Source organism: Denticeps clupeoides, chromosome 12 (genome assembly GCF_900700375.1).
Source record: "Denticeps clupeoides chromosome 12, fDenClu1.1, whole genome shotgun sequence".
Taxonomy (NCBI): domain Eukaryota; kingdom Metazoa; phylum Chordata; class Actinopteri; order Clupeiformes; family Denticipitidae; genus Denticeps; species Denticeps clupeoides.
Genome location: NC_041718.1, coordinates 11,052,050 through 11,064,890, shown reverse-complemented (window position 1 = coordinate 11,064,890; position 12,841 = coordinate 11,052,050). Strand labels below are relative to the sequence as shown.

At 39.6% G+C, this 12,841-nt stretch overlaps 1 protein-coding gene across 2 annotated transcripts; it reads left to right on the top strand.

Moving 5' to 3' along the window:
• The first annotated feature begins 3,119 nt into the window (after positions 1–3,119).
• On the top strand, positions 3,120–12,389 carry ctdsp2 (CTD (carboxy-terminal domain, RNA polymerase II, polypeptide A) small phosphatase 2). Of its 2 annotated transcripts, XM_028999087.1 has the most exons (8): positions 3,120–3,660; positions 6,191–6,342; positions 7,795–7,833; positions 8,079–8,180; positions 8,597–8,653; positions 9,234–9,326; positions 9,460–9,645; positions 10,206–12,389. In XM_028999087.1, exons 1-8 carry the CDS (start codon positions 3,600–3,602, stop codon positions 10,329–10,331), a joined length of 816 nt encoding a protein of 271 aa, XP_028854920.1. In that variant the 5' UTR covers positions 3,120–3,599; the 3' UTR covers positions 10,332–12,389. The 2 variants fall into 2 exon arrangements, with proteins under 2 accessions (XP_028854920.1, XP_028854921.1); XM_028999088.1 differs by lacking the exon at positions 7,795–7,833.
• The last annotated feature ends 452 nt before the right edge of the window (positions 12,390–12,841 follow it).

Here is a 12,841-nt window from a genome sequence, read left to right as displayed (position 1 = left end):
GACCCGATATGTAGATACCGCTCGCACAACAACTCAGAACCCAACCTTTTTTTTTTTAAATATACAGAAAGTGTACGTCAGAGACATGGTTTTCTATCCGTTCGCTGGACACTGCAGAACTGGACTCCTCTGTTGATAGGGTCTGTGGGGGAATTTCCCGCCTTCTTCGCGTTTTTGGTTTCTCGCTGTCTCCCTTTGCCCACTAGGCCCCTTTCCTGGAAATGCAGGCTGCAGTAGGCCAGCCCAGGCAGGGTGGGTGGGGGGCTGGTCTGTTTCCTGAATATGTCCTGTTAGAAGTCTGCACCAGATCCTGTTCTTGTAAACACTGCATTTAAAAAGATTGCATCATTGTAGCCTGTTCACTTGCCTCACGTCTTTTTTGCTTTGAAAATTATGAAAATGGTTTCCTCTGGTTCCCCTCCACTGGGATTTTTGACCTTGTGTGCCATGTATAGTTTATGGATATATCACCACAATACATACCTTATAACAAGCCCTTCCTGCAGGATTGGAGTATGTTGGAGGCACTATGATGCTTTTTCATCAGAAGAATTACTGATTTTCTATTAAATCTATGGATCATTGTAACTACAGGTGAAACTCCAGTCCAGTCATTGGCATCAAAAATGTCTTTATGAGCATCATTCACTCCTGAATCGTCACCAACACTGGTACACATCACAAACGACACAATGTTCATGTTGTTCTCTCTTCTGCTTTCTTTTTGCCTTTCTTTTTCAAATTCTGCATTCTAAAGTCCTGAACCCAAGATGCTTTCGACACCATATATTCATCTAAGTGATCCGGGCTTTCAGAATAAGCTTCATTCCCCTGATTCACAATCAACTACTATTAAAGTAGCACATTGCATAAGCAGTGACATTCATTTGATTTTTCTAAATGTCACCAACAGTAAATACATATTTTGATTGACATTTGTGTATTTAAGAATTTCATAAATGTTGTTTAGCTTTAATTAAAGTGGAGTGATTGTCACATGTGATACACAGCAGAACAGCACACGGTGCACACAGTGAAATTTGTCCTCTGCATTTAACCCAGCCATTACAGGCGCCCGGGGAGCAGTGTGTGGGGACAGTGCTTTGCTCAGTGGCACCTCAGTGGCACCTTATAGGATCAGGATTCGAACCGGCAACCTTCTGATTTCGGGGCCGCTTCCTTTACCGCTAGGCCACCACTGCCCCTAATTTGCCTAAATGAAATGTGTGTGGCTGATTTGAGTCATCAATGTGGGCATTTTAATGCGGAAAATTATATAAAAAAATCTTTAGATAGATATGCTTTAACCCTGATATGTTTTAACACATTTTCATTTCAACAAGGTCTTAGAATTTTTTCTAACTAGCCTTTAGCATGTTCATTTAAGGAAAGATTTATGATTCTTCTGTTTTTAACTGTTTCCTGTTCTTTCAGTGGCTCTCGTTTTTACCACCATGTTCTACATGCTTACCTTCAACGTTCTGCATGTTTTTATCATACTTTTAACAGCTGTTGCGGTTTGACTGATGTTGTGGTTATTTCTGTGTAACTTACCCTATGGTCATAAATTGGACTCTAATCTTATAAAACCTATAAAATACCAAAAATATTAATTATTAAAAAGTGGGAAATTAATTTGCATTGGGAATAATTGTTGACATGTAGAAATGTTCCACAAGAAGTGGGGATTGGTCTCAAATTCTGTAAACTCATGAGTCTCCAACAATAATATTCTAGTTCTCCTTAGAGAACAACAGTATAACAGTCTCTTTCTTTAGGTACATAATGTCATTGTTTAGTGATAATAAAGAAATAGGTAGTAAATCAGAATTGGATAAAAAATGTACAAGGTTTATTGTTATGTTAACAAAAGTTTTCACTGGTTTGTATTGATGCCTAAGAATTTGCACAGTACTGTATAGATTCAGTCATTTTAATTCCAGTAAACAAGATAAAGGATATTATTATTACGAATAAAAATCATGCAAATGTTTCAGATAGACTATGTAGGAATCACTCGTATTCTGGGACTGCTGCAGAAATAAAAATGAGATATATCATGTTCATAGTCAAGGTTGTGATGCAATATTTAAAAGCTATGTAGAAACCAGAATCCAAGAGAGCAACGGCAGGACCTGGACAAATATAGATATATATTTTTTGCTTATTTTACATAAACACTTTACGTCTGCTTTATTATGCAAAAGAGTGTGGTTGGTTTGTACTATTATAAAAAAAAGTTTTCTGTTTTGATAATAATTCAGTTTTGAGTAAATCTCTGCAGTCTAACAGTATGATTATTTTTGAATGAATGACCATACATAATCATTTTGACAAATGATCTGTAACTAGAACTGAATTAAACCATTAATTTTTGTTATTATATTGTCATTTTAACAAGATGCATAATGACTGTAGTAAACATATTAAATGCACATGCTAAATACTGCTCTTAATAAAAAAACAAAAACAACATTACATATGAAATTGGAATATTTGTTTGTGAAGAAAAAACACAATTAGAACATTTAGTAATAGTACAATTATGATGAATATTATTATCATTTATAATATGCACCCCAAGACCAGGCAAATCATTCCAGCCACAAACATAATCGTTTATATACTTGAACTTGCGTTTAATGAAAGTAGATGCTGCTTAAAACTAATCCCATGTTCAGTGTTAAAACTGTTGTGCTCACTGGTTCAGCTTCTTATGATAGATTTATTCAGTATAAACAGTATTCATGCTAAAATGGTAGCTCCACGGAAAACCAAGAAACCAAAGTAATCAAATCATTTCACTTTGCATTTATATTTATCTGTTTTGTTTTTTTTTTTCCCCATGCAGCCCCTTTCTTTTAGAATAACAGACCCATGACGATATTTACGAACAGGCCATTAAAATCCGATGCGGTCCGTGCACTCGGGGTTATTGTGGGGGGGGGGGGGGGGGGGGGGGGGGGGGGGGGGGGGGGGGGGCAAGGTGCGTTATATCAGCGGATTTACGAGCGGCCGCTGGAATGCGTCCGGGACGGCGCGCGGAGAGAGGAATGCCGCGGGAACGCCCACTTCCCCGCGGACCAATCACAGCTCGCCAGACGGTTTCAAGGCGCCCCCGAAGTAAAAAAACACACACACACACAACCGCAAGGCTCCCGACGTCGGAATCGCCGTCGATTTGCTTTTGTTCGACGTCATCCGTCCGCCTTGTGCGTCTGGAACGAGTCCCTCTCTCGGCTGCTTTTTCGGCCCACGTCGAGGTCCGCGGGGTTGTTGATCGGTAGCAAGGGCAGCTTGAAACCGAGCCTTGCCCCATTTCCTCGCTGGTTTTGCTTGTTTTGCTTGTTTTGCTTTTTTCCGCCTCGGTTCTCCATGTTGGAGCAGTAGCGGGTCCTCCGAGCGCGTCACCACCAGCGACGGCGACGCGGGGCATGCGATACGCGCGGCGGCCACCGGACAGCGACCACCGCGAGCCCTCTTCCACGCACCGCGGCGTTAGTTCGCGACGGGCTGCTAGCGGCTAGCTAGCTGGATGTGGAGGGAGCCTGTGGCTGGGGGGGACCGGATTGGATTTGGAGGGGCCGCGCAGTTGTTAGATGGAAAGTTCTATCATCACGCAAGTGCAAAAAGAAGACACTCAGCTGCCGTGCAAGAGTGGTGAGTGTCCGTGTCACTTTCTCCGCTCCCTCCCCCGGCGATCTGGTTTTCAGGGACTCGCCGCTCGTTAACGTCAGGCAAGGGAGGCTAACTTCACTAGCGCCAAAAAAATTTTTAAACTATTATTTTACGATGCGTTCGTATCTGTAATGAATGCATGTTTTGCATTTTAATCTCGCGCCAAAATAAATCGAATACGTGTTCCCTTGGTACAAGGTTACCAGCTTTTCATAAACACCGCTAGCTGTAAACAGGTAGCTGTCCTGCTAACCAGCTGACTAGCTGGACGTCCAGTTATGAAGATATGAATATAAAAATATTCTGATCATACGCACCAAATAATTAAAAAAATATATATATTGTTTATGAGACCAAAATTACATAATTTATTTAAATGCATTGTTTTTTTCCCTACACAGGTGTAATAGGACATGCAGAAAACAGACTAGTAGACTAGTACCACTAATATATAGTGAATACAACTATACATTTGTTATGTAACGTGCTGGTTGGAGTGCTCAGGCTGACAGTTTTTCTACATTTTTTCTTTAAACTGGTATAGACATGTCCCATCTGTCCCCCAAGATCTACCTTTCATTAGTGCTTATCAGTCCCAACATGTGATGACCTGAAGTGTCATAATCAGGAATTCTAGGTATTCCTTTTATATTACTTGCCATAGCTTGGATGTCCAGATGTGTCTGTTGTCACCGTACGTGGTGTACTTAATTTTTTTATGTATGTCAGGCGTGTTCCTAAAGAAAAATTCTAAACCGTTCACCATACTCAACTAGTTTATTGTAATTACAAAGAAAGCATGGTTCTGACTGTCTTGGAGGAACTTGAGGAAATGTGACCTCAGTTGAAAAACATGCAGTGGGACAACTTGCCGTCTAAGGTGTGGCCTGTGTAGGTCTTAGAAGTACCCAGTTATTCATCTGAAAGTATCCTCACCCCTGAGAGCATTTTTTCTCTTTGTTTATCATCCCATCTCGTTTTCTTGACATTTGAACTTACTCTTCACTTTAGGTTAATCATATTTCCTATTTTTATCTCCCATTTCATGTCGTTTGGTTAGACTGCAGATAAGGTTCCAGACAAATATAGGAATTTCCAGAGCATGTGTGGGCTGATATCCATCATGTACACGTTATATTAGTGTCAATAGTTTTATACATTATTTTAAATGACAGGTTTTTTTTTTGTTTCTATCAAGATTAATGGAAAATAAGAAGAAGCGTGATATACAGTTTAGAATTGTTCAAGTTCAAGTCAGATGCATATTCAAACTCGTTCATGACACCATTATGGGCAGTATGCTGTCCTTTTATGCAGCCGGGCCTGGCTGTGGAGCCTAATCCTGACCGCCAAAAGGTGAATGGGTTCCGTTTTGATTGTTCACAATGGGTCTGAATAGAAACAGTAGTGTAGGCATGGACTTGGCAGATTGTCTGCATTCAGCAAAAATCATTGCACTTCATTTCTGTTCCTGTTACTTTCACTCAGAAACATGAATAATTCTCTGTTCCAGTTCTGTTCCTGTCATGTGTTCGCAGAAATTCTTAGGGCTGAGCATTAACTTTAGATGACTTCCATCTGCCCATGGTTCATGCAGATGTAAAGAAGAGTGTCGCATGTTTTTGAACCAGTATGCATTTTCTGAGTGACACTGTTGTGTTTTTTTGTATAATAAGCAGTTTACCTGTTTTGTATCCTGTATGATGTTTCATGCCTGCTGTATGATTCAATGGCCATTGTGGCGTTGACTGGTTTTTGTGGGCAGTGAGACATGAACCTAAAGGGCATTGCTTGAGAGTGTAATCGTTAGGTGTGAATGACCTGTAATTGGCCTGGTTCCACCTCCCACATTACACCACAGCATTTGGCCAACTGTCAGTTTACTCCTTTTGTTATGGTGTTAAAACAAATAAATTGCTGTGTGGTGATGACTGGTCAAACTCACCACTGGGGGTGTTTTTTTTTTTTTTTTTTTTATGATTCTGATAATGATTACTGTCCTTTAGATCTTACTGCTTTGTTTTTATGCACCCTCGCTATACATTTTCATGATTTATGATTATCCAACAGTCTGTTGTCGCTTGAGTCTTTAGTAAAACTGAGTTTTGAACCATGGGGAATTGATGAGTTAGGACATAATCCTCTCATTTTATTACTCTGTGACCATCAATCTGAAAATATGGTAGAGATTTAATCTGGACTAAGATTACATTTATCTAATTTACTAGTCACTTGTAAACATGTTTATATATTCAGAAAATATGCCTACTATTTTTACCACTATACCACTTGAATGAGTATTTAACCCCTAACGTTAAAGTGGAGTCTATATAAAATAAGTAAATCAATGCTCTTAGAGTGTACTAACATGTAGATTCATGAAACTGATAAGATGACAAAGACAGAACAGTTCAGGGTTCAGTTGAGCTGTGTTTTGTGTTTAGATGAAACTAAATGGACACATTGCTGTGTTTTGATGTAAATTTGATGTAAAAGTTTATTCTGCCTCCAGGCCAGGTGACCAAATCTTCTCCAAAGAAGCCTCGGGGCCGGAATATCTTCAAGGCGCTCTTCTGTTGCCTCCGAGCACAGGATGTCCCCCAGTCTCTGCCCCCATCCCAGGATGCCCTGCTCCCTCCTGAGGACAATGGGACAATTGCCAAGGTAAATGAGGTATTCAGCCAGTGTATCTTTTTAGGGTGAAAAATGAACAAGCAGTTTGTTTAAATGAAATAGTTTATGAAATAATTTTTGCTGTGTTAAATGTGTTCAGCTGTTTATAGTGTGTTGGTAAATTTTTGGTTATTTTCATTGCAACACACTCAGGATCTGTGACTATATTTTCTGGTATAAATCCTTAAAACACAATGGGATGGAATCATCTAAGGGATTTGAAGGAAATTAAGGCCAATGCCTCTAGATTTCCAAATCCCCGCCTTCCATCCAGGTGCCTTCCCAGTGCAGCTAACAGAATTGAAACAGATGACTGTTCCCGTTCATTTTTTTAGGTCAGTGGGGTACTTTGTCGTCTGCTCCCAACCAAGGTCACTGACCTTATTAATTGTGGCAGTAATCCACTCAGACACCCCGCTGTTAGCTGATGTGAATTCGGTGTGCGCTGTACCCAGCTCAGCATGCTCTGCATAAGCTCATCAAATATTGAATTTGCTGTGTGGCCTTACATATAAAGAAAACCTTGAATAAAATGGCTAAAAATAAAACCAAAACCTTGTCTTCTTGCACAGCACTTAAATTGTGACTCGGCTTTATTTTTAAACATCACTGTTCTTTCGTCTGAAGTTGTCAGATTGTCTGAGGTAAGAAAAATGGACTGTGCACAAGTGCTCTTATTATAATGGTTTTAGTCTATCTTATTTAGTCTAGATATACAGTACAGCCAAATGTTTGGACACACCTTCTCATTCAATGTGTTTTTTTTTATTTTCATGACCATTTACATTGGTAGATTCTCACTGAAGGCCTCCACTTTTGTTAAGTACATAACTCCACATGTGTTCATTCATAGATTTGATGGTCATGAAAATAAAGAAAACACATTGAATGAGAAGGTGTGTCCAAGCGCTTGGCCTGTACTGTAAATTTTTTTTTTATTTTTCAATGTACATGGGCTTGCTTGTTGTCTTATTGCCATAACCCCTGTTTTGTAGCCTTGGCCTCCATACTAAACTAAATTGAAATGGTAATACATTTTCCCCCAAAAAATAAAAAGAGATTCTAAGCTTGTTTGTATAATATACACCCAAACTGCCTCTTAATAGTTCCCCAAGGCAAAGAAATCTTGTTATGCTGTAGCAATTATTTTAGAACCCGACCCTTCATTATACTGTAATAATTGCAGTTCATGTCACCTCCTGAAGTAGAGCAAAAGAAACCTGTATTGGTCTCTCTTCTTGCAAAGCTCACCTGGCCTTTGTGTGTGCGCGCGCGCTTCTCTGGCAGCCAGGTATTTGTGTGTGTGTGTGTGTGTGTGTGTGTGTGTGTGTGTGTGTGTGTGTGTGTGTGTGTGTGTGTGTGTAGGACTTTTTGGGCAGGACTGTTTCATCAATTTCAGGGAGGGTATACAATTAACTGTTTTCTTTTCATCTCTCTGTTTAGTACGATCTGCTTCAAACCCTTCGCTACCAGTATCATCAAGTACGTAAAGGCCAAGATTACTTTCTTTAAGTTAATTCTCAGGCTGTATTGCTCTGGTATAAGTAGGGCTAATATAATTTCCCCCATATTTTAAGTTTAAACTGATTCTCCTCACTAATGTTGTGCTTTTTCCACTAGAGTCCTGTTGTTGGAATGCATTTCAGGTGAAACGTGTATATTTGAGAGACAAGCTACTGTTATCTGAGCTTTTTCTTTTTGCCCTTTTCTTACCTTCCCCTCCTCAGGTCCCAGGAACCAGTCTGCTGCCCGAGGTGACCCCTGAGGACCAGGGCAAGATCTGCGTTGTCATTGATCTGGATGAGACTTTGGTGCACAGTTCCTTTAAGGTGATTAATAACAGTTGCATTTATGTGTTCTTCAGCAGGACGTACACACCTTCAACATGCAATTTGTTTTTTGTCTTGTATGACAAGCTAAGATGAGTTGCATTTGGATGAGATGGGTCAACATTTATATATGAAAAGAACATAATTCTTTGAAGAGGTTGTTTCTATTGACTCTCTAAAGGAGCCATGAAACAAAAAAACGCAAATGAATCTAGAGGGCCCACATGATAATTAAAAGAATAGGAATTATTACAGAAATACAGTAATGTTGAGATTAAGCTGTCCTGAAATAGATGCATTTTAACGAATGACTTTTATAGAAGGACTAGTTCTGTAGCTATCATGATGAAATTATGAAATAATTATAATCAAGTGTTTGAATATATTAACTGGATGCACTTCTTTTTCTCCTCCAGCCTATCAGTAATGCTGACTTTATTGTACCTGTGGAGATTGAGGGGACCACACACCAGGTGAGAGACTCTGCAGTAGTTTTAAGACTCAGGAACTTCCCTAATAAGTGTGCTATTAGCGCCCTCTGCTGGCTGAGGGGGAAATCAAGCCTACGCTGACACCTCTGAATAAAGGATGAAATTATGTAGAATGTTTAATGTTTAGCAATAGAATTCCATGAACATGGTGAAGTTCACCTGAAGTCATCTACTTCATTCCCGTATCCTGGCCTCAGCCTGATTCAAGTAATCCAGGATAGGCTGTTTCCTGCCAGCGCGGCCTATTCTCGATTACTTGTTTCAGGAAGTGGCCCGCAGCGACTGGATCCCTGGGAACAATGGAGACACACAGATATCTGAATGGCTTCTTTGTCTTTTAAAGATGAAAATGGAAGAAGGTCCCTCATACTTTACTAATGTAATTCGGCCGCTGTTTCTGACCAAATTGTCTTTATCACCCTTTCGTTTTCTGTTTCTGAATAATTCAACAAATAAAATGTTCAAATTGTAGAATGACTTTTTACCAAGACATGTCGTGCATGATGACCAGCACTACTTATAGTGAATCGAATTTAAATGGCATGGAATCTTTTTGCCCTAGGTCTATGTTCTGAAGAGGCCACATGTAGATGAGTTTCTACAGAGGATGGGAGAGCTGTTTGAGTGTGTTCTCTTCACTGCCAGTCTCGCCAAGGTAGAGTTTTTTTTTTTTTTTTTTTTTCCCCTCTCACTCAGCATTTAGGCTGTAAATGTAAATGTGATGCAAGCATATGCAACATGCACCTAAACGTGTTGCTGCAATTTTATTCATTTTATTCATACTGCAGTATGCGGATCCAGTGACTGACCTTTTGGACCAGTGTGGGGTGTTCCGGGCACGCCTCTTTCGTGAATCCTGCGTCTTCCACCAGGGCTGCTATGTTAAGGACCTGAGCCGCCTCGGCCGGCAGCTTAACAAGACCCTCATTCTGGACAACTCACCCGCCTCCTACATCTTCCACCCAGAGAATGCTGTAAGTACAAGCTCTTCTCAAATACATAGCTGCCGTCCTGGTGCTAGTCTAGCACTAGATTTTATTTAATGCCTATAGGAAAAATAAATGTGTGTCTGTGTGTGTATAAAGGGGTTTGACACTTAAAAAATAAGATGTTTTTAGTACAATAATGCACATGTCTCAATTAGATGACACATAACACAGTTGGGCACAGCATTAATAAATAGCAAAATGGGAAAACTTTCGTTAGAATCATTTGAACCATATGGTGTTAGTAGTAACACTCCCCTATAAACCAAAGTCACAGTTTCAAACCCCACTTTCTACCATTTGTGTCCTTGGCCAAAACACTTAACCCTAAGTGTCTACAGGGGAACTGTCCCTGTCAGCATTATTCGCTCTGGATAATGCTGATAAAGCTAAACGCTGTAAATGTAAAAAGATTACAAAAAGGCCTTATCTGCATTAGTTCAGAATAAAGAAGCATTTTTACACAAACATTTCCACATACTCATACTGAATTATGTTTGCCCCAAGTAACAGCCAAACATACTTAACAGTGGGTGTGATTCCTTTAGGTGCCTGTGGTGTCCTGGTTTGATGACCTGGAGGACACAGAACTGCTGAACTTACTGCCTGTGTTTGAGGAGCTGAGTGAAGCAGACGACGTCTATGCCAAACTCCACCAGCTACGTGCCCCATGAGGAACTGACCGAAGCCCACCACACTCCTCACTTCCCATCCCAACACACTCTGATGGATGGGACATACACACTCCTACCAGCTCTTCTCGTCTGACACAAAGCCTCACACAAGCAAACATACACTCTGCCACGGGAGGGCCAACTGCTGCTGTAACACATGGCCTGTGTTTACACTTGGTCCCCTCCAGCCTCTGTGTGTATGTGTGTTTACTGACTGCCTTTGTATTCTCCTTGGTTGACTTGGAAACAATGGCTGTGGAAACAATCGGACTCTCAGACACGCCCACCTCTCTCCCCTTCTCATTAGTCTCAAGTGCATTGATTTAGGTCCACGTGGAAACCCAAAAAAGGAATTGGTGATTTTACAGCACTGACTCTTAACACCACTAGCCCTTGCCGTATTACCGTCTTTTCTGACGATGTCTTAAGAACAAACACTATCTACCCTCACTGATCTCAGCACCATATTCTCTGTAAAGACTGATCCTGCTGTTCTTAAATGGAGAGCCGATCTCCAGGAAAAGTGTTTAAATTCCGAATCTCTGGGCCTTCCTAACCCGAGGCAACCTGACATAACACAAGATGACTTACGACCAGACTCCATCATTGTGCCTTTGTAGAAGGAAAAGAGAAATGTAAATCTTTTTACTTAAGTTACTCAAATGGTGGTTCTTTTTCAGTGGTTTGGTTTTCTATACCTTTTCCAAATGTCCTTTTTGATGTTCTGTGCTTGGAATATAGATTTTTGTACTGTTCTTTATTTCTGAGCTTGAGGAAGAACAGCCATATAATAGCATCTCTCTTCCTGGTTGGATGTCAGAACCACGCCAGTGGCATTCTCTTCAGCGGTGACCTCATCAGCAGCCAATAGGGACCATCGCAGTCCGCGGAGTCGAAAGGGCTTCACCCCCAGTGTTAAAGATGAAGCGCCACCACACCTGAGACTTCACCTGTTTATGCAAATCTGCCTGTCGTTTTGAATGCAGCCTTTCAGCAGTTTCTGTTTATTGGAGTATTGGAAATGTACATATTGCAACAGATGGAGTATGGGCAAATAAAGTTTTGTTCTGATTTTAGGTATTTTCTGAACAAAGTACTATGCACTTGGTGAAGCATAAAAAAAAAATTGTAATTCATCTGAGCACAGCTGAGAGTGGGACATGTCACATTCTTTTCTTAGGTACAGTTGCCTTGTTGAGGTTGAAGAGGCATGAAATCAGCCTACCGGTCAAACCCCAAAGAGATTTCTAAAAAATGACTTGTATCGTAGCCCCCCTTCTTCTTTCCTTTCAAATGGCATCAGCTTTGTTATTATTACCCAAAAGAAGTGCCTTGATGGTGCACTGCTAGATTTATTTTGTTCTTCTCATTTGTTATTCCTTTTCACTTTTTTTTTTGGACATCTCTGTCTGTAATTTCTTGTATTCTTGTATTCTGCATACTAAGAGAAATCAATCACACCATAAAAAAAAATTCCAAAGTGAACAACTGGCTTTTTTTTTTTTCTTCCTTTAAAAAAAAAAAAAAAAAACGTATTAAGACCTAATGGCTTGCACATTCCCCCTCTCCTTTCCCCCCTCTTTCATCTGTTGTATTAGTTTACTGAAAATTTGGCCATCCACATTTTGGTGGGAGACCAGCATTTAGTCATTATTTTCAGACTTAGTTGTTTTGGCCAATTCTGCTTCACTGCTAAACTGAATAAAGTGTTTTAGTTGTATTAAAGTATTCTTTATACCTCTGCAATTCTGCCAAATGTATATTTAAAAGTTTCTGAAATTCAGAATGAATGGTCTTTTCTTTTTCTACTCTTGAAGCTGACTACTTTTACTTAGCTTGAGTAAAAATATACACTTTATCATTTCATGTTTGATTCTACAGTTAGAAAGAATGATTATATGCTGAGGTTCTAGGAATGGCTGCTCTTGATTTACCTGCGGCCTTTTGCTTTTAGGTTTATTTTAATCTTGACTTTCCTTGATAGCAAATTTATATTCTTTATTAGTGTTTTGACCTTTATTTCATGACTATCAATAAATAAATAAATAAATAAATAAGGTTGTTTTGAAGTGGACCCATGTTTTTTTCCAGATGACATAAATGCCTCCCAGGATGTAATAAACAGGGCCACAAGGCTGCAGGTGGCTGGTATGGTTTTCACATATCAGCCAGCTACCTGTTGAGAACACATGGTTTGAATAAGACAAGGTTTTGAGGTTTTGCTGAAGCAATATGGGATAGTTCTAGCTGTGCACCATGATCATCACTGGCAATAATAACTATGCAGACTGAAATATACAGTATATTGCAATGCAAAAAAAGTTAATTGTGTCTGTTCATATCCAAATACCATTTTACAAATACACTATTTTGTACAGTAATTTGAGTACATGATTTCTGTCTTGTATTTTAAATAGAGAATAAATACTGATTATAAGACTTTATGTGTGTGTTTACGTTTATAATATTATATTATATTTTAATATTTTCTGTTGAAAATATTTGAAATA